Genomic DNA, 21,684 nt, shown 5'->3' with positions numbered 1-21,684 from the left:
GGGAAACATTACAGACAGAATACAACACATCAGACCCATACAGCATCCTGGAGTCACCCTGATCACAGAGGGAAACATTACAGACAGAATACAACACATCAGATTCATACAGCATCCTGTAGTCACCCTGATCACAGAGGGAAACATTACAGACAGAATACAACACATCAGACCCATACAGCATCCTGGAGTCACCCTGATCACAGAGGGAAACATTACAGACAGAATACAACACATCAGATTCATACAGCATCCTGGAGTCACCCTGATCACAGAGGGAAACATTACAGACAGAATACAACACATCAGATTCATACAGCATCCTGGAGTCACCCTGATCACAGAGGGAAACATTACAGACAGAATACAACACATCAGACCCATACAGCATCCTGGAGTCACCCTGATCACAGAGGGATACATTACAGACAGAATACAACACATCAGACCCATACAGCATCCTGGAGTCACCCTGATCACAGAGGGAAACATTACAGACAGAATACAACACATCAGATTCATACAGCATCCTGTAGTCACCCTGATCACAGAGGGAAACATTACAGACAGAATACAACACATCAGATTCATACAGCATCCTGGAGTCACCCTGATCACAGAGGGAAACATTACAGACAGAATACAACACATCAGATTCATACAGCATCCTGGAGTCACCCTGATCACAGAGGGAAACATTACAGACAGAATACAACGCATCAGATTCATACAGCATCCTGGAGTCACCCTGATCACAGAGGGAAACATTACAGACAGAATACAACACATCAGATTCATACAGCATCCTGGAGTCACCCTGATCACAGAGGGAAACATTACAGACAGAATACAACACATCAGATTCATACAGCATCCTGGAGTCACCCTGATCACAGAGGGAAACATTACAGACAGAATTTAATACATCAGACCCATACAGCATCCTGGAGTCACCCTGATCACAGAGGGAAACATTACAGACAGAATATAACACATCAGATTCATACAGCATCCTGGAGTAACCCTGATCACAGAGGGAAACATTACAGACAGAATACAACACATCAGATTCATACAGCATCCTGGAGTCACCCTGATCACAGAGGGAAACATTACAGACAGAATACAACACATCAGATTCATACAGCATCCTGGAGTCACCCTGATCACAGAGGGAAACATTACAGACAGAATACAACACATCAGATTCATACAGCATCCTGGAGTCACCCTGATCACAGAGGGAAACATTACAGACAGAATACAACACATCAGATTCATACAGCATCCTGGAGTCACCCTGATCACAGAGGGAAACATTACAGACAGAATACAACACATCAGACCCATACAGCATCCTGGAGTCACCCTGATCACAGAGGGAAACATTACAGACAGAATACAACACATCAGATTCATACAGCATCCCGGAGTCACCCTGATCACAGAGGGAAACATTACAGACAGAATACAACACATCAGACCCATACAGCATCCTGGAGTCACCCTGTTCACAGAGGGAAACATTACAGACAGAATACAACACATCAGACCCATACAGCATCCTGGAGTCACCCTGTTCACAGAGGGAAACATTACAGACAGAATACAACACATCAGATTCATACAGCATCCTGGAGTCACCCTGATCACAGAGGGAAACATTACAGACAGAATACAACACATCAGATTCATACAGAATCCTGGAGTCACCCTGATCACAGAGGGAAACATTACAGACAGAATACAACACATCAGATTCATACAGCATCCTGGAGTCACCCTGATCACAGAGGGAAACATTACAGACAGAATACAACACATCAGATTCATACAGAATCCTGGAGTCACCCTGATCACAGAGGGAAACATTACAGACAGAATACAACACATCAGATTCATACAGCATCCTGGAGTCACCCTGATCACAGAGGGAAACATTACAGACAGAATATAATACATCAGACCCATACAGCATCCTGGAGTCACCCTGATCACAGAGGGAAACATTACAGACAGAATATAACACATCAGATTCATACAGCATCCTGGAGTCACCCTGATCACAGAGGGAAACATTACAGACAGAATACAACACATCAGATTCATACAGCATCCTGGAGTCACCCTGATCACAGAGGGAAACATTACAGACAGAATACAACACATCAGATTCATACAGCATCCTGGAGTCACCCTGATCACAGAGGGAAACATTACAGACAGAATACAACACATCAGATTCATACAGCATCCTGGAGTCACCCTGATCACAGAGGGAAACATTACAGACAGAATACAACACATCAGATTCATACAGCATCCTGGAGTCACCCTGATCACAGAGGGAAACATTACAGACAGAATACAACACATCAGACCCATACAGCATCCTGGAGTCACCCTGATCACAGAGGGAAACATTACAGACAGAATACAACACATCAGATTCATACAGCATCCTGGAGTCACCCTGATCACAGAGGGAAACATTACAGACAGAATACAACACATCAGATTCATACAGCATCCTGGAGTCACCCTGATCACAGAGGGAAACATTACAGACAGAATACAACACATCAGATTAAAATACTAATATATATTCAAATATACGATTCATTCATATTCAAAAATAAGATTTTATTAATATTCAAATATACGATTCATTCATATTCAAAAATAAGATTTTATTAATATTCAAATATACGATTCATTCATATTCAAAAATAAGATTTTATTAATATTCAAATATACGATTCATTCATATTCAAAAATAAGATTTTATTAATATTCAAATATACGATTCATTCATATTCAAAAATAAGATTTTATTAATATTCAAATATACGATTCATTCATATTCAAAAATAAGATTTATTCTTATTCAAATATACTATTCATTCATATTCAAATATACTATTCATTAATATTCAAATATACGATTCATTCATATTCAAATATAATATTTATTCACGGGCTAATATACTATTCATGTGCAAATATACTATTCATATCCAAATATATTATTAATTCATATTCAAATATACTATTCATATTCAAATATATTATTAATTCATATTCAAATATACTATTCATTCATATTCAAAAATAATATGTATTCATGTTCAAATATACTATTCATATTCAAATATACTATTCATTCATATTCAAATATACTATTCATTCATATTCAAATATACTATTCATTCATATTCAAATATATTCAAATATACTATTCATTTAGAAAGTCTCATTGTCGATTTATGTACCCATGTATAATTATGATAACAATAAAACTCTCTCTCTCTTCAACCCAGGTATATTACCACCTGTTCTGTCTCTCTCTCTTCAACCCAGGTATATTACCACCTGTTCTGTCTCTCTCTCTTCAACCCAGGTATATTACCACCTGTTCTGTCTCTCTTCAACCCAGGTATATTACCACCTGTTCTGTCTCTCTCTATTCAACCCAGGTATATTACCACCTGTTCTGTCTCTCTTCAACCCAGGTATATTGCCACCTGTTCTGTCTCTCTCTCTTCAACCCAGGTATATTACCACCTGTTCTGTCTCTCTTCAACCCAGGTATATTACCACCTGTTCTGTCTCTCTTCAACCCAGGTATATTGCCACCTGTTCTGTCTCTCTCTCTTCAACCCAGGTATACTACCACCTGTTCTGTCTATCTCTCTTCAACCCAGGTATATTACCACCTGTTCTGTCTCTCTCTACTACAAAGCAGGATTAATCAGTAAGCCAGCTGTTCTGTCTCTCTCTACTACAAAGCAGGATTAATCAGTAAGCCAGCTGTTCTGTCTCTCTCTACTACAAAGCAGGATTAATCAGTAAGCCAGCTGTTCTGTCTCTCTCTACTACAAAGCAGGATTAATCAGTAAGCCAGCTGTTCTGTCTCTCTATACTACAAAGCAGGATTAATCAGTAAGCCAGCTGTTCTGTCTCTCTATACTACAAAGCAGGATTAATCAGTAAGCCACCTGTTCTGTCTCTCTATACTACAAAGCAGGATTAATCAGTAAGCCAGCTGTTCTGTCTCTCTATACTACAAAGCAGGATTAATCAGTAAGCCACCTGTTCTGTCTCTCTCTACTACAAAGCAGGATTAATCAGTAAGCCACCTGTTCTGTCTCTCTATACTACAAAGCAGGATTAATCAGTAAGCCACCTGTTCTGTCTCTCTATACTACAAAGCAGGATTAATCAGTAAGCCACCTGTTCTGTCTCTCTCTACTACAAAGCAGGATTAATCAGTAAGCCACCTGTTCTGTCTCTCTCTACTACAAAGCAGGATTAATCAGTAAGCCGCCTGTTCTGTCTCTCTCTACTACAAAGCAGGATTAATCAGTAAGCCACCTGTTCTGTCTCTCTTCAACCCAGGTATATTACCACCTGTTCTGTCTCTCTATACTACAAAGCAGGATTAATCAGTAAGCCAGCTGTTCATGGTCTTATTGACTCAAATAATCAGTTTAAACAGTTTAGCATTCTTAATTAACCAGCAAATCAATAGTTATTTCTGATTGTTTATAAAAGTTAACTGCCAACTCATTGATCTTGCCTTGCAGTATACCCCTCTGTCTCATCTTCATTGGGGCACAGGGGTCAGGGCCGGGGTCAGGGCCAAGGAGGTGTGTGTGTGTGTGTGTGTGTGTGTGTGTGTGTGTGTGTGTGTGTGTGTGTGTGTGTGTGTGTGTGTGTGTGTGTGTATGTGTGTGTGTAGCCAATGAGGTGTTAAGATAATGTGGGGTTTATTTGTTCAACCCGTTGACATCCTGTGGAACCATCCCCTCCATAACAGCCCTCTTAGACTCCACAATCTAGATGGGGAGGGGGGTCAGAGAGAGAAGAAGAGACAAAAGAATAGAGGATGAGAGAGAGAGAGAGAGAGAGAGAGAGAGAGAGAGAGAGAGAGAGAGAGAGAGAGAGAGAGAGAGAGAGAGAGAGAGAGCAACACAGTTAGACACTACCAGATATTGAGAAAACAAAAAGAGAATTACTTGACACATTGGAAAGAATTAACAAAAAAACAGAGAAAACTAGAATGCTATTTGTCCCTAAACAGAGAGTACACAGTGGCAGAATACCTGACCACTGTGACTGACCCTAAACAGAGAGGACACAGTGGCAGAATACCTGACCACTGTGACTGACCCTAAACAGAGAGTACACAGTGGCAGAATACCTGACCACAGTGACTGACCCAAACTTAAGGAAAGCTTTGACTATGTACAGACTCAGTGAGCATGGCCTTGCTATTGAGAAAGGCCGCCGTTGGTAGACCTGGCTCTCAAGAGAAGACAGGCTATGTGCACTCTGCCCACAAAATGAGGTGGAAACTGAGCTGCACTTCCTAACCTCCTGCCCAATCTATGACCATATTAGAGACACATATTTCCCTCAGATTACACAGACCCACAAAGAATTCGAAAACAAACCCAAATTTGATAAACTCCCATATCTACTGGGTGAAATACCACAGTGTGACATCACAGCAGCAGGATTTGTGACCTGTTGGCACAAGTGTGGCATAGGGGTCTAAGTGGCGCAGTGGTCTCAGTCACTGCTTCTCAGTGCTAGAGGTGTCACTACCCCTAACCCTAACCCAAATTTTGACAGAAAGTGGTCTTATTTCAAGCTAAAGTGTACTGTTAGCTAGCTAGCTAACGTTAGCTGGCTGGCTCCCTAGCTAAAGTTACGTGTATGACGTTATTATTCGTATCCCAGAACCGTTTGCTTTGCTAGTTAGAGCCTAATGTTAGCTAGCTAACATTGAACCTGTTTGATTCATGCAGGGTAGTAACGACATGATTTGGCACTATGTTCATTATTGTTTAACAAGCTAACGTTATCTGGCTGGTTCGTTAGGTAACGTTACATGACATGTGTGATCTTACACGTTGTTTACCTAGCCTGGTTCATTGTTTACCAAGCTAGGTTCATTGTTTACCTAGCCAGGTTCATTGTTTACCTAGCTAGCTAGGTTCATTGTTTACCTATCTAGGGTCATTGTTTACCTAGCTAGGTTCATTGTTTACCTAGCTAGCTAGCTTCATTGTTTACCTAGCTAGGTTCATTGTTTACCTAGCTAGGTTCATTGTTTACCAAGCTAGGTTCATTGTTTACCTAGCTAGCTAGCTAGCTTCATGTTAACGTTATCTGGCTGGTTCGTTAGGTAACGTTACATGACATGTGTGATCTTACACGTTGTTTACCAAGCTAGGTTCATTGTTTACCTAGCTAGGTTCATTGTTTACCTAGCTAGCCAGGTTCATTGTTTACCTATCTAGGGTCATTGTTTACCAAGCTAGGTTCATCGTTTACCTAGCTAGGTTCATTGTTTACCCAGCTAGGTTCATTGTTTACGTATCTAGGGTCATTGTTTACCTAACTAGGTTCATTGTTTACCTAGCTAGGTTCATTGTTTACCTAGCTAGGTTCATTGTTTACCTAGCTAGCTAGGTTCATTGTTTACCTAGCTAGGTTCATTGTTTTACCAAGCTAGGTTCATTGTTTACCTAGCCTGGTTCATTGTTTACCTATCTAGGGTCATTGTTTACCAAGCTAGGTTCATTGTTTACCTATCTAGGGTCATTGTTTACCAAGCTAGGTTAATTATTTACCTAGCTAGCTAGCTAGCTTCATGTCTTAAGCTAAAGTGTACAACACCCGTTGAATATGGTGTCAGTAAACGTCGGCAAAAAAGCGTAATGAAATTGTTGCCAGCAGAGCTGGTTGGGCTGTTTTCATGTTATCCAGAGGTAAACAAATCATCGGCCAGGGAGTCAACTGTGTGCTCTGAACGCTCTGAGAGGGAAACGAGATGGGCGGGGCTAGGGAGTCAACTGTGTGCTCTGAACGCTCTGAGAGGGAAATTAGATGGGCGGGGCTAAAGCTTAAGAGGGTGTGAACGATACTGAATTGGGCGGGGCTAAACGCTTAAGAGGGTGTGAACGATGCTGAATGGGTGTAGACAAAGAAGAGCTCTTCACTAAAAACCAAAATATTCAAAGGCCATTTTCTCAAAAGTGGGGTTACAAGTTTATCAACTTTCAAAGCAGAATTACTTTCCCATTGTTCCTCAAATGAAGTGTATGATAAACCATGTTGTAGCTCTGAGTCTCTACTTTTATCCACTGTAAAAAACACAATTTCAAATTTTGCTACATAAGACCAAATCCAGGTGCTGAGTCACAAATCAGGTGGATTTGACCTGGCAGGGCTAAAAGAAAAGAAAATTATTTTAGTCCATAAAAATAATTTGGGTCCAATCTTTATTTACGCACTGGGAGAAAAAAAATATAGAAAATCTACATACAGAATTCTGCAGAATTATCCTAAATCTCCAAAAGAAAGCACCAAATAATGATAATAATAATGCATGCAGAGCGGAACTCTGAAGATTCCCTTTAATTGTAAATATTAAAGAAAAGGACATTAAGCCCTAAAACATCCTTACAATTCAGAGCCCAAGAGCTGAACCCTGAAAAGAGTCCCCTATGTCAGCTGTTAAAAACACCAAACAACTATTATCCAAACACACAAGGAAATTAACCAAATTGTTACAGAAATTAAAACCTCGTATTTGACAAATTGGGGAAATTAAACAAACACAGAATAAACTAGATTGCTATTTGGCCTGAAAAGAGAATACAAACTGGCATAATATCTACTCTGTCAGAGATACAAAACAGAGAAAGATCCCGACCAAACACAGCCTGAGCGACCACCAATTGGCTATAGAAAAAGGGAGACTCAAACAGACATGGCCGCCCAAAGAGGAGTGTCTACCTGGTCGCCGAACAACAGGGGAGGTAGAGAAAGAGATGCACTGCCTCTTCTACAACCAAATAAGATTTTCAAGAAAATATCTCAATCGATTCTCTGAGGGAGAAACCGCAGGTATTAGTGCCAGATATGTGAATGATTGCCAATAGCCTGAGGGTTTAATACCCAGAATGACTCACCTGGAAGTTGTGGCTGAATCCTACGATGCTCTGCATGTTGTAACTGTAGTAGCCCAGAACATACTCTCCTGCCACTAGTGGGACGTCATCCTTATTCACACACACCTACACACACACACACACACACACACACACACACACACACACACACACACACACACACACACACACACACACACACACGTTAATACAGGAAACAATTTAATACAGGATATTAGGACATGAGACAATATCCTGAACAATACTCAATAACACACTTTATTCTGTACCTGCATGACCTCGTTGACCTCTGCTAGTTCACCTTTGACCCAGACGAAGGTAGCGTAATCCGACGCAGTCTTAAAACCCACCTGCAGAGGAAGAAATACATAAACAGTTCATACCTCACTCACACACACACACACACACACACACACACACACACACACACACACACACACACACACACACACACGAACACACACACACACACACACACACACACACGAACACACACACACACACACACACACGACACACACACACACACACACACACACACACACACACACACACACACACACACACACACACACACACACGAACACACGCACACACGCACACACGCACACACACACACACATGAACACACGCACACACACACACACACACATGAACACACGCACACACACACACGTGCGCACGCACGTGCGCACGCACACGCACACACACACACACACACACACACACACACACACACAGATCAGAAACATCAGAGCATGAAAGATAGGATGGTGTCCATCAGACCTTTCTCTCCCTCACATGTTTACAAAGCAAATCTGTCTGTCTGTCTGTTTATCTCTCTCCCACTCGCTCCCCCTACTCCACCTCTCTCTCTCTCTCTCCCCACCTCTCTCTCCCCCCCGCCTCTCTCTCTCTCTCTCTCTCTCTCTCTCTCTCTCTCTCTCCCCCACCTCTCTCTCCCCCCCACCTCTCTCTCTCTCTCTCTCTCTCTCTCCCCCCCCACCTCTCTCTCCACCCACCTCTCTCTCCCCCCCACCACTCTCTCTCCCCACACCTCTCTCTCTCCCCCACACCTATCTCTCTCTCTCTCTCTCTCTCCCACCTCTCTCTCTCTCTCTCTCTCTCTCTCTCTCCCCACACCTCTCTCTCTCCCCCACACCTATCTCTCTCTCTCTCTCTCTCCCCCACCTCTCTCTCTCTCTCCCCCACCTTTCTCTCTCCCCCACCTCTCTCTCTCTCTCTCTCTCTCTCTCTCTCTCTCTCTCCCCCCCAACTCTCTCTCCCCCACACCTCTCTCTCTCTTTCTCCCACCTCCCCCCCCCCTCTCTCTCTCTCTCTCTCTCTCTCTCTCTCTCTCTCCCACCTCCCTCTCTCTCTCTCCCCCACCTCTCTCTCTCTCCCCCACCTCTCTCTCTCTTACTCCTCATTGTCTCCCACAATAACTCTTTCCTCCCCCTCACCTTGTAAAGTCCTACCCAGTCCCAGGTAGAGGACATGAAGTCTTCAAGGATGGTGTAGGACAGCACAGCATCTTGGTCAGCGCTCCACTGACCCTCTGGACACACACTGACCAGCGCACTGTCACAACGCTTCCTCATCTACAGGGAGAGGACAGGGGTTATGTGTGTCTCTCTGTGTGTGTGTGTGTGTCTCGGTGTGTATCTGTGTGTGTTCCTACCTCCAGGTTAAAGATTCCTATGACAGGTTTGTGGTCGCTGACTCCGTAGCTGGGGTCGCAGGTGTAGGTGTCCTGGAGCACTTTGATTGGATACTCCTCCTGTCCGTCATCCGAGTGCTGTGTGGAGGTCGACGCCCTCTCCTCCTCGTCATCCTCAGGGGGCGGGGAATTGGGTTTGATGCGCCACAGAATGCGGTCGGTCCATGCTGGCTTCCTCTTCTTACCACTGGCCAATCAAAGAATACAGGAAGTGATGTCACTATGGGATAAGGAGACTCAGAGAGTTTCATCTCTCTCTCTCTCTCTCTAGTTACAGTGATCAGACTACTCACTAAGTTCTGGGGCTCAAGGGGCTGGGGGGGTGAAGGGGTTGGGGGGTGAAGGGGCTGGGGGGGTGAATGGGCTGGGGGGGTGAAGGGGTTGGGGGGGTGAAGGGGTTGGGAGGGTGGGTGAAGGGGCTGGGGGGGGGTGAAGGGGCTGGGGGGGGTGAAGGGGCTGGGAGGGTGAAGGGGCTGGGGGGGGTGAAGGGGCTGGGGGGTGAAGGGGCTGGGGGGGGGGGGGGTGGAGGGGCTGGGGGGGTGAAGGGGCTGGGGGGGTGAAGGGGCTGCCCTCCCTCAGCCTCAACATATGCTCTTAGCAAATTGTATGACCTGATGTCTAACTATGCTCAATCTGAATGACTGATAGTGGGGGTTCTTTATCTATATTGGTTGATGCCAGTATCTGATGTGTGGAAAGATATTTGTGCTGAGCTAAATGTAACTCAGTTGATAACTAAACCAATTCTCCCCAACTTCAAACACCCTGAAACATCTTCTCCAGTAGATATTGTTCAAATGCCCATCATCAATTTACAGCCAATGGGATATTTGCCAATGAGTTCAGTGACCATTGTCCGATTGCCCGTATAAGAGATATTAAACTACCTAAATCTCACTCACACATTATTATAAAGATACATTTGAGGAATGACATTTTATTAGTCTGAGCTCTGAGCTGGGTTTGAGTGACTGGGGGGTTGTGTCAACAATCAGTGACTCAAATTAGGCTCTTAATGTTGTTATATTCCTGTTTAACACTGTTGCAGATAAACATGTGCCATACAAAAGACTAGACAGATCTAAGGATCACGTATGAATTGTCTGTGAAATTACAGGAAAGAAATGTTGTACTAAGGCTAGACAGCCCGATTCTACACCCGCATGGCAGTCCTTCAGACATTTGAGAGCAAAAAATGAAATCAACATGTTTCTTGAATTGTGGTAATCTAGCAAAATTCTGAAGAAATTGTCAAATCTTTAAAACAAAACTCCACCCCCTCGTTTACCCCAGCAGGGTCTGACAGCCTCTGGTCCCATTCTAGACTAAATGACTCCACCCCCTCGTTACCCCAGCAGGGTCTGACAGCCTCTGGTCCCATTCTAGACTAAATGACTCCACCCCCTCGTTACCCCAGCAGGTTCTGACAGCCTCTGGTCCCATTCTAGACTAAATGACTCCACCCCCTCGTTTACCCCAGCAGGGTCTGACAGCCTCTGGTCCCATTCTAGACTAAATGACTCCACCCCCTCGTTTACCCCAGCAGGGTCTGACAGCCTCTGGTCCCATTCTAGACTAAATGACTCCACCCCCTCGTTACCCCAGCAGGTTCTGACAGCCTCTGGTCCCATTCTAGACTAAATGACTCCACCCCCTCGTTTACCCCAGCAGGGTCTGACAGCCTCTGGTCCCATTCTAGACTAAATGACTCCACCCCCTCGTTACCCCAGCAGGTTCTGACAGCCTCTGGTCCCATTCTAGACTAAATGACTCCACCCCCCTCGTTACCCCAGCAGGGTCTGACAGCCTCTGGTCCCATTCTAGACTAAATGACTCCACCCCCTCGTTGATCTCATCCCACTAGAGGGAGTCCTTGAGTCACCTCAGAACAGATTGTAGAGCATGATGGACCAACAGACTTTATTTTATACCCTTTGATGTCTGTGATGTACTAAGTGCTTTGATTAATATTGATGTTAAAAAAATCCATAGGAGTTGATTCACTTGATTCACTTCTTACTGCAGTACAAAACTATAGGAGCTGATTCACTTCTAACTGCAGTGTAAAACCATAGGAGCTGATTCACTTGATTCACTTCTTACTGCAGTACAAAACTATAGGAGCTGATTCACTTGATTCACTTCTTACTGCAGTACAAAACTATAGGAGCTGATTCACTTCTAACTGCAGTATTAAACCATAGGAGCTGATTCACTTCTAACTGCAGTATTAAACCATAGGAGCTGATTCACTTCTAACTGCAGTATAAAACCATAGGAGCTGATTCACTTGATTCACTTCTTACTGCAGTACAAAACTATAGGAGCTGATTCACTTCTAACTGCAGTATAAAACCATAGGGGTCACACTCTGACCATTATTTGTGTTGTTTGTTTCTATGTTTTGTTTGTTCAGGGTGTGATATGAGTGGGCATTCTATGTTGCATGTCTAGTTAGTCTATTTCTATGTGTTTTGGCCTGATATGGTTCTCAATCAGTGGCAGGTGTTTGTCGTTGTCTCTGATTGGGAACCATATTTAGGTAGCCTGTTTTGTATTGTGGTTGGTGGGTTATTGTCTATGTTATGTTGAACATTAGCACAGTGTTTCGTTAGCAGTCACGTTTGTCTTGTTAGTTTGTCTTGTTAGTTTGTCTTGTTAGTTTGTCTTGTTAGTTTGTCTTGTTAGTTTGTCTTGTTAGTTTGTCTTGTTAGTTTGTCTTGTTAGTTTGTCTTGTTAGTTTGTCTTGTTAGTTTGTCTTGTTAGTTTGTCTTGTTAGTTTGTCTTGTTAGTTTGTTTGTTTTGTTTTAGTGTACTTCGTGATTTTTTTCCGTCTTTCATTAAAGTATGCATTCACACCACGCTGCACTTTGGTCTCCTCCATACGACTATCGTGACAGAATAACCCACCAACAATGGACCAAGCAGCGTGGTAACGGCCAGCAGCAGCAATCTCAGGACTTCTGGACTTGGGAGGAGATTCTGGACGGCAAAGGACCCTGGGCACAGGCTGGAGAATATCACCGCCCCAAGGCAGAGCTGGAGGCAGCAAAAGCAGAGAGGCGCTGGTATGAGGACGCAGCACGGCAGCGCGGCTGGAAGCCCGAGAGGCAGCCCCAAAAATGTCTTGGGGGGGGGGGGGAGCACAGGGAGAGTGTGGCAGAGTCAGGAGTCAGACCTGAGCCAACTCCCCCTGCTTACCGTAAGGAGCCAAGGATGGAAGAGCCGGTCAGGGCGGTATTGGAGGTGATCGAAGCAGAGACAGTGAAGGAGTTAATGGGGAGATTGGAGGAGAGAGTTATGAGGGAGGTGCTGTGTTGGTGCTTGAGGCACGACATCCACCCGACGGAGCGTGTCGGGGATTTGATGTCACCTGGGTCAGCCTTCCATACTCGTTCTGAGGTGCATGCTAGCCGTCTGGTGAAGACTGTGCCAGCCCCACGCACCAGGCCTCCTGTGCGCCTCCCTAGCCTTGCACGTCCTGTGCCAGCCCCACGCACCAGGCCTCCTGTGCGCCTCCCTAGCCCTGCACGTTCTGTGCCAGCTCGGCGCTACAGTTCTCCAAGACATGCTTACCGTGGCGGGCATCGTACTGGTCAGGCACCGTGTTATGCGGTGGAGCGCACGGGGTCCCCAGTACGCGTGCTTAGCCCGGTGCGCTACATCCCAGCTCCCCGCATCTGCCGGGCTAGGGTGAGGATCCAGCCAGGACGGATGGTGCCAGCCCTGCTCTCAAGATCTCCAGTACGCCTCCACGGTCCGGTCTATCCGGTGCCACCTCCACGCACCAGCCCTCCGGTGGCAGCCCCCCTCACAAGGCTTCCTGTGCGTCTCCAGAGCACAGTGCTCCCTGTTTCTCCTCCCTGCACTCGCCCTGAGGTGCGTGTCCTCGGCCCAGTACCATCATTACTTCCTTTTTGTTTACAAAGCTTCCAATTTACTAAACTTCATTGTTAGTATAAAAGAATGAGATACCAAGCCCTTTCACGGGGTTGATTAGCTCTTCAGATTCCTCGGATCTCCACGGAATGAGTTAAATCTGCTTTTAGTTTTCATGCTCCACATTTTTGGAGTCACTTACAAAATTCATTGCATTTTGATTCCCTGGTGCCACTTGGGCATTTAAAAACTCTGATGATAAATTAATTCACTGAGGTGTGCAATTGTTTTGATTGATTTAGTAACTAGGTTCTGATGCTGTGATGTTGGTGATGTTCCAATATAATGTACCTCTCATTTTTATATATTTTGCTTTGCGGTCTTAGGGGAACCATTGAAATTAAACCATGGTCTCACTTGACATCGCCTGATTAAATACACTGATCAAAAATATAAATTCTATATAAATTCTCAACACACCCACCTTGTGGGTTAGAGTTCTCAAGACACCCACCTTGTGAGGTAGAGTTCTCAAGACACCCACCTTGTGAGGTAGAGTTCTCAAGACACCCACCTTGTGAGGTAGAGTTCTCAACACACCCACCTTGTGAGGTAGAGTTCTCAACACACCCACCTTGTGAGGGGTCGGGCAGTACATGGTTAGAGGCAGCACCAGGGATGGCCTTCTGCTGGGACACACAGGGTGCCACAGGTTAGAGTCAGGGGTTAAGGTTTGGGACGGGTGGGGTAGGAGGCATGTTTAATTGTACTGTGGTTGTACCAGCATTCTAGAATGTGTTCACTGACACAGTGGTCAGGCAGGTGGGGGTTAAGGTAGGTGTGTACCCTCTACCCAGAGAACAGCAGGCTGGAACGGTAGGACAGAGAGGGCATCTCTGTCTGTCAGGGAAGGGAATGGTTGGGGTGGGGTTAGGGTCAGAGACAAGTGGCATTAGGATCAGTAACTGGGTCAGGAATAGAAACTGTATGGAATATAGACTACCAACAGAATAAAATTATAAAAGAGTCTGGAACAGTATCTCAATTTGAATCATCAACTAATACACAGCAAGTTAATTCCCAGATTTTATTTGACTCCGTGGAAACTGCCAAATTAAACTTTCTGCTACTCCAAACTGTCTGTTGTGTTCTCAAATAAATATTGGAACTTACATGATGTGGGACTGCCCCAGTGTGAAGACCCTCCTGGTCACATGTGGGACTGCCCCAGTGTGAAGACCTCCTGGTCACATGTGGGACTGCCCCAGTGTGAAGACCTCCTGGTCACATGATGTGGGACTGCCCCAGTGTGAAGACCTCCTGGTCACATGATGTGGGACTGCCCTAGTGTGAAGACCCTCCTGGTCACATGTGGGACTGCCCCAGTGTGAAGACCTCCTGGTCACATGTGGGACTGCCCCAGTGTGAAGACCTCCTGGTCACATGATGTGGGACTGCCCCAGTGTGAAGACCTCCTGGTCACATGATATGGGACTGCCCCAGTGTGAAGACCTCCTGGTCACATGATGTGGGACTGCCCCAGTGTTAATACCTCCTGGTCACATGATGTGGGACTGCCCCAGTGTGAAGACCTCCTGGTCACATCATGTGGGACTGCCCCAGTGTGAAGACCTCCTGGTCACATGATGTGGGACTGCCCCAGTGTTAATACCTCCTGGTCACATGATGTGGGACTGCCCCAGTGTGAAGACCTCCTGGTCACATGATGTGGGACTGCCCCAGTGTGAAGACCTCCTGGTCACATGATGTGGGACTGCCCCAGTGTGAATACCTCCTGGTCACATGATGTGGGACTGTGTTAATACCTCCTGGTCACATGATGTGGGACTGCCCCAGTGTGAAGACCCTCCTGGTCACATGATGTGGGACTGCCCCAGTGTGAAGACCTCCTGGTCACATGATGTGGGACTGCCCCAGTGTGAAGACCTCCTGGTCACATGATGTGGGACTGCCCCAGTGTGAAGACCTCCTGGTCACATGATGTGGGACTGCCCCAGTGTTAATACCTCCTGGTCACATGATGTGGGACTGCCCCAGTGTGAAGACCTCCTGGTCACATGATGTGGGATTTTGTATATCTGTATCGTATGTATCTGTATCGTATGTCGATTTGGATTCTTTCCATGTGTGCCTTGTTCCCACAAATAATTTTACAAACTGAAGATTAGTTATCCATGATGTTTTGTTCTGTGCATAGACATATTCACAACATTCCTGACCCTAACAGAGGTTTAGGGTCAGGGGTTAGGGTCAGGGGTTAGGGTCAGACTCGGTGGGTTAGGGTCAGGGGGTTAGGGTCAGGGGTTAGGGTCAGGAATGGGGTAAGGGGTCTAGGGTCAGGGGGTTAGGGTCATGGGGTAGGGTCAGAGGTTAGGTTCAGGGGTTAGGGTCAGACCCGTTGGGTTAGGGTCAGGGTTTAGGGTCAGGGTTTAGGGTCAGGGGTTAGGGTCAGGGGTTAGGGTCAGGGACGGTCGGGGTGGGGTTAGGGTCAGGAACGGTTGGCATGGGGTTAGGGTCAGGAACGGTTGGGGTGGGGTCAAGGTCAGGAACGGTTGGAGTGAGGTTAGGGTCAGGGACGGTTGGGGTGGGGTTAGGGTCAGGGATGGTTGGGGTGGGGTTAGGGACGGTTGGGCTGGGGTGGGGTTAGGGTCAGGAACGGTTGGGGTGGGGTTAGGGACGGTTGGCGTGGGGTTAGGGCCGGTTGGCGTGGGGTTAGGGTCAGGGACGGTTGGGGTTAGGGTCAGGGACGGTTGGGGTGGGGTTAGGGTCAGGGACGGTTGGGGTGGGGTTAGGGTCAGGGGTTAGGGTCAGGGGTTAGGGTCAGACTCGGTGGGTTAGGGTCAGGGGGTTAGGGTCAGGGGTTAGGGTCAGGAATGGGGTAAGGGGTCTAGGGTCAGGGGGTTAGGGTCATGGGGTAGGGTCAGAGGTTAGGTTCAGGGGTTAGGGTCAGACCCGTTGGGTTAGGGTCAGGGTTTAGGGTCAGGGTTTAGGGTCAGGGGTTAGGGTCAGGGGTTAGGGTCAGGGACGGTCGGGGTGGGGTTAGGGTCAGGAACGGTTGGCATGGGGTTAGGGTCAGGAACGGTTGGGGTGGGGTCAAGGTCAGGAACGGTTGGAGTGAGGTTAGGGTCAGGGACGGTTGGGGTGGGGTTAGGGTCAGGGATGGTTGGGGTGGGGTTAGGGACGGTTGGGCTGGGGTGGGGTTAGGGTCAGGAACGGTTGGGGTGGGGTTAGGGACGGTTGGCGTGGGGTTAGGGCCGGTTGGCGTGGGGTTAGGGTCAGGGACGGTTGGGGTTAGGGTCAGGGACGGTTGGGGTGGGGTTAGGGTCAGGGACGGTTGGGGTGGGGTTAGGGTCAGGGACGGGTCGGGTTAGGGTCAGGGACGGTTGGGGTGGGGTTAGGGTCAGGGACGTTTGGGGTGGGGTTAGGGTCAGGGACGGTTGGCGTGGGGTTATGGTCAGGGACGGTTGGGGTGGGGTTAGGGTCAGGGACGGTTGGGGTGGGGTTAGGGACGGTTGGGGTGGGGTTAGGGACAGGAACGGTTGGCGTGGGGTTAGGGTCAGGAACGGTTGGCGTGGGGTTAGGGTCAGGAACGGTTGGGGTGGGGTTAGGGTCAGGGACGGTTGGGGTGGGGTTAGGGTCAGGGACGGTTGGGGTGGGGTTAGGGACGGTTGGGGTGGGGTTAGGGACAGGAACGGTTGGCGTGGGGTTAGGGTCAGGAACGGTTGGCGTGGGGTTAGGGTCAGGAACGGTTGGGGTGGGGTTAGGGTCAGGAACGGTTGGCGTGGGGTTAGGGTCAGGGACGGTTGGGGTGGGGTTAGGGTCAGGGATGGTTGGGGTGGGGTTAGGGACGGCTGGGGTGGGGTTAGGGTCAGGGACGGTTGACGTGGGGTTAGGGTCAGGGACGGTTGGGGTGGGGTGGGGTTAGGGTCAGGGATGGTTGGGGTGATGTTAGGGACGGTTGGGGTGGGGTTAGGGTTAGGGACGGTTGGGCTGGGGTGGGGTTAGGGTCAGGGATGGTTGGGGTTAGGGTCAGGAACGGTTGACGTGGGGTTAGGGTCAGGGACGGTTGGGGTGGGGTGGGGTTAGGGTCAGGGATGGTTGGGGTGATGTTAGGGACGGTTGGGGTGGGGTTAGGGTTAGGGACGGTTGGGCTGGGGTGGGGTGGGGTTAGGGACGGTTGGGCTGGGGTTAGGGTCAGGGACTGTTTGCGGTGGGGTCTTGCAGTAAAACAGATATTAATCAACTCTTACTTAAAGCCCAACCATGTCTTCTGAGTGCTGTGGAGTACAAAGAGAAGAGAGCACATGTCTTAACAGAGAAAAGGAAAGAGAGAGGTAGGGAAAGAGGTAGAGAGAGAGAGAGAGAGAGAGAGAGAGAGAGAGAGAGAGAGAGAGAGAGAGAGAGAGAGAGGGGTAGAGAGAGAGGTAGAGAGAGAGAGTTAGAGAGAGAAAGAGAGAGAGAGAGAGAGAAAGAGAGAGAGAGAGAGAGAGAGGGGTAGAGAGAGAGGTAGAGAGAGAGTTAGAGAGAGAAAGAGAGAGAGAGAGAGGTAGAGAGAGGGAGATTGTTGCAACACTGTACACAGACAATAATATAACATTTGAAATGTCCATATTCTTTAAAAACGTTTATGTGTGTAATTTTCACTAAATGTTTCCCTTGTTTATTTCCCTTTTGTTTATTGTCTATTCCATTTGCTTTGGCAATGTAAACACATGTTTCCCATGCCAATAAAGCCCTTTGAATTGATAGAAAGAAAGAGAGAGAGCTAGAGAGAGAGAGAGATGGAGAGATGGAGAGGAGAGACAGAGAACAGGGAGAGAGAGAGAAGAGAGAGAGAGAAGAGAGAGAGACAGAGAGAGATGGAGAGATGGAGAGGAGAGACAGAGAGACAGAGAGAGAGAGAGAGAGACGATTGAGAGAGTAGACTGAGAGAGTACAGGTCTTCACAGAACATAGAAGACAGATGAAAGGGACAAAGAGGTAGTGAGAACAACACATTGGATCTGAAACACCTGATTGAACACCTGATGCCGTTTCTGAGTCATTCTGCTGTGCTGTATGTTGCTACTTGGTTACCTGCCAAGTAGCAACATTCAATCAAACTCTGTATTTAACGAGTTTGCCAACATTTTAGTTTTTATCTTCACTCAACTTTTTTAATTAGACAAGAAAACTCTTAAGGAACCACCCTTTTTTTGCATACCCAAATCTAACTGCCTGTAGTTCAGGCCCTGAAGCAAGGATATGCATATTCTTGGTACTAATTGAAAGGAAACACTTTGAAGTGTGTGGAAATGTGAAAGGAATGTAGGAGAATATAACACATTAGATCTGGTAAAAGATAAAACAAAGAAAAAACCAACCATTCTTATGTAATTTTTTTGTACCATCGTCTTTGAAATGCATTAATCCATCCCCGATGCAGTATACATTCTGACCACTAGATGGCAGTATGTGCAACATGTTAGACTGATCCAATGAACTATTGTATTTCTGTTCAAAGTTTTGTATCAAGACTGCCCAAATGTGCCTAATTTGTTTATTAATAACTTTTTATGTTCAAAATTGTGCACTCTCCTCAAACAATAGCATGGTATTCTTTCACTGTAATAGCTACTGTACATTGGACGGTGCAGTTAGATTAACAAGAATTTAATCTTCCTGCCAATATCAGATATGTCTATGTCCTGGGAAAGGTTCTTGTTACTTACAATCTCATGCTAATTGCATTAGCCAACGTTAGCTCAACCGTCCCGTGGAAGGGACACCGATAATCTGGACATGGATCTGCTCAACATCCACCAGGCAAAACTAAGTAACATGATGCCTTCACGTTGCAGTCGCTGTCCTCATATAAAGGAGAACGAGCGCCTTATGGTGAGGACAGCCGTGCTGCAAGCCCAGCTTCCGATGCAATCATTAGGCAACTGAATTAATAAGTGTACGAAAGGATGAAACAGCATCTGTACCACCAGTAAGTACAGATAGTAGTATAAATCCTCACGCAGCCGGACAAGTTTCTCAAGGCTTAAGGGAAGAAATGCTGTCGGGATTGTCAACCGGGGTCGCTCATTCAGCCGATAGAAACCTTTAACCAGAGCCCGAGTCTCCTCAGGTCTCTCCTCCACCCGTTAAGGGGTCTGAACCACTGAAGCCTCTCACCGTTAGCCCTGACTAATTGAAAACCCTAGTCATTGGCGACTACATTACCCACAATATCATCCAGCAGATCATACATTGTTTACCAGGGGCCAGGGCTACCAACGTAAACTCAAATCTGAAGACGGTGCTGGCTGAGGCTCAAACTAGGTTTGGCAAATCTAAACATGCCAGTGTTTTCCTTAGAAATCTTGTTGGAATAATAAACTCCTCCATTCCTGTCATTAATGAAAAAATATTGTGATAACACCTCACATCTCAAAATGGGACCACTTAATGTTAGATCCCTCACCTCCAACGACAATGAACTAATCACTGATCATAAACTTAATGTGATTGGCCTGACTAAAACGCAGCCTGATGAATTTTACTGTGCTAAATGAGAACTCTGCTCCTGGCTACACTAGTGACCATATCTAACATAACATTTGACACAACAATATTATTTACACATATTTTTAGGTTCAAAGTCATGAAATCTATTCATCTCAACTCAATCCTATTTGTAGCCACTGGTTAAAGGCCTCCTGGGCCATATACAGCATTCCTCATTAAATTCCCTGAATTCCTATTGGCCCTTGTAGTCATGGAAGATATAAAAAAAATTGGTGACTTCAATATTCACATGAAGAAGTCCACAGACCCACTCCAAAAGGCTTTCGGAGCCATTATCGACTCAGTGGACTTTGTCCAACATGTCTCAGGACCTACTCACTGCCACAGCCATAGCCTGGATCTAGTTTTTCCACCATAGTTTGCAAATAAATTCATTAAAAACCCTAAAATGTGATTTTCTGGACTTTTTTTCTCATTTTGTCTGTCATAGTTGAAGTGTACCTATGATGAAAATTACAGGCCTCTCTCATCTTTTTAAGTGGGAGAACTTGCACAATTGGTGGCTGACTAAATACTTTTTGCCCCACTGTATATATATATATAGAGAGAGCGATATAGATATATATATACAGTGCCTTGCGAAAGTATTCGGCCCCATTGAACTTTGCGACCTTTTGCCACATTTCAGGCTTCAAACATAAAGATATAAAACTGTATTTTTTTGTGAAGAATCAACAACAAGTGGGACACAATCATGAAGTGGAACGACATTTATTGGATATTTCAAACTTTTTTAACAAATCAAAAACTGAAAAATTGGGCGTGCAAAATTATTCAGCCCCCCCACCTTTTGCTGCGATTACAGCTGTAAGTCGCTTGGGGTATGTCTCTATCAGTTTTGCACATTACTCCAGTGCTAGCCTCCCTTCACTGGCTTCCTGTTAAGGCAAGGGCTGATTTCAAGGTTTTACTGCTAACCTACTGCTAACCTACAAAGCATTACATGGGCTTGCTCCTACCTATCTCTCTGATTTGGTCCTGCCATACATACCTACACATACCTCACAAGACACAGGCCCCCTTATTGTCCCTAGAATTTCTAAGCAAACAGCTGGAGGCAGGGCTTTCTCCTATAGAGCTCCATTTTATGGAATGGTCTGCCTATCCATGTGAGAGACGCAAACTCGGTCTCAACCTTTAAGTCTTTATTGAAGACATCTTTTCAGTAGGTTCTATGATTGAGTGTAGTCTGGCCCAGGGGTGTGAAGGTGAACGGAAAGGCTCTGGAGCGACGAACCGCCCTTGCTGTCTCTGCCTGGCCAGTTCCCCTCTCTCCACTGGGATTCTCTGCCTCTAACCCTATTACAGGGGCTGAGTCACTGGCTTACTGGTTGGTGCTCTTCCATGCCGTCCCTAAGAGGGGTGCGTCACGCCTTTTGAAATTATTTTAAAATTTGATTTAACCTTTATTTAACTAGGCAAGTCAGTTAAGAGCAAATTCTTATTTTCAATGACGTGAGTATATATATATCCTGCCTGGTTGGCCCTCTCCAGGGGTATCTTTGTATGGCGCCACAGTGTCCC

The 21,684-nt window shown here is 46.1% G+C and overlaps 1 protein-coding gene across 4 annotated transcripts in view; it reads right to left on the bottom strand.

Annotated features, from left to right (window-relative positions):
• Positions 1-4,463: 4,463 nt before the first annotated feature.
• Positions 4,464-21,684, bottom strand: part of LOC139388271 (inositol polyphosphate-5-phosphatase Kb) — a 47,245-nt gene continuing 30,024 nt past the window's right edge. For 3 of the 4 annotated variants that reach the window (XM_071134837.1, XM_071134836.1, XM_071134834.1), the window contains 6 exons: positions 17,856-17,882; positions 9,667-9,892; positions 9,449-9,586; positions 8,255-8,335; positions 7,986-8,090; positions 4,464-4,838 (listed from right to left, as the gene is read on the bottom strand). In XM_071134837.1, the coding sequence (XP_070990938.1) occupies positions 4,770-4,838; positions 7,986-8,090; positions 8,255-8,335; positions 9,449-9,586; positions 9,667-9,892; positions 17,856-17,882 (646 nt within the window). In that variant the 3' untranslated portion in view covers positions 4,464-4,769. The remainder of the gene's footprint in view (positions 4,839-7,985; positions 8,091-8,254; positions 8,336-9,448; positions 9,587-9,666; positions 9,893-17,855; positions 17,883-21,684) is intronic. The other variant, XM_071134835.1, reaches the window with a different exon arrangement.

Source organism: Oncorhynchus clarkii, chromosome 29, assembly GCF_045791955.1.
Source record: "Oncorhynchus clarkii lewisi isolate Uvic-CL-2024 chromosome 29, UVic_Ocla_1.0, whole genome shotgun sequence".
Taxonomy (NCBI): domain Eukaryota; kingdom Metazoa; phylum Chordata; class Actinopteri; order Salmoniformes; family Salmonidae; genus Oncorhynchus; species Oncorhynchus clarkii.
The sequence above is the reverse complement of the archived record's forward strand: the minus strand, read 5'-3'. Positions and strand labels throughout refer to the sequence as shown.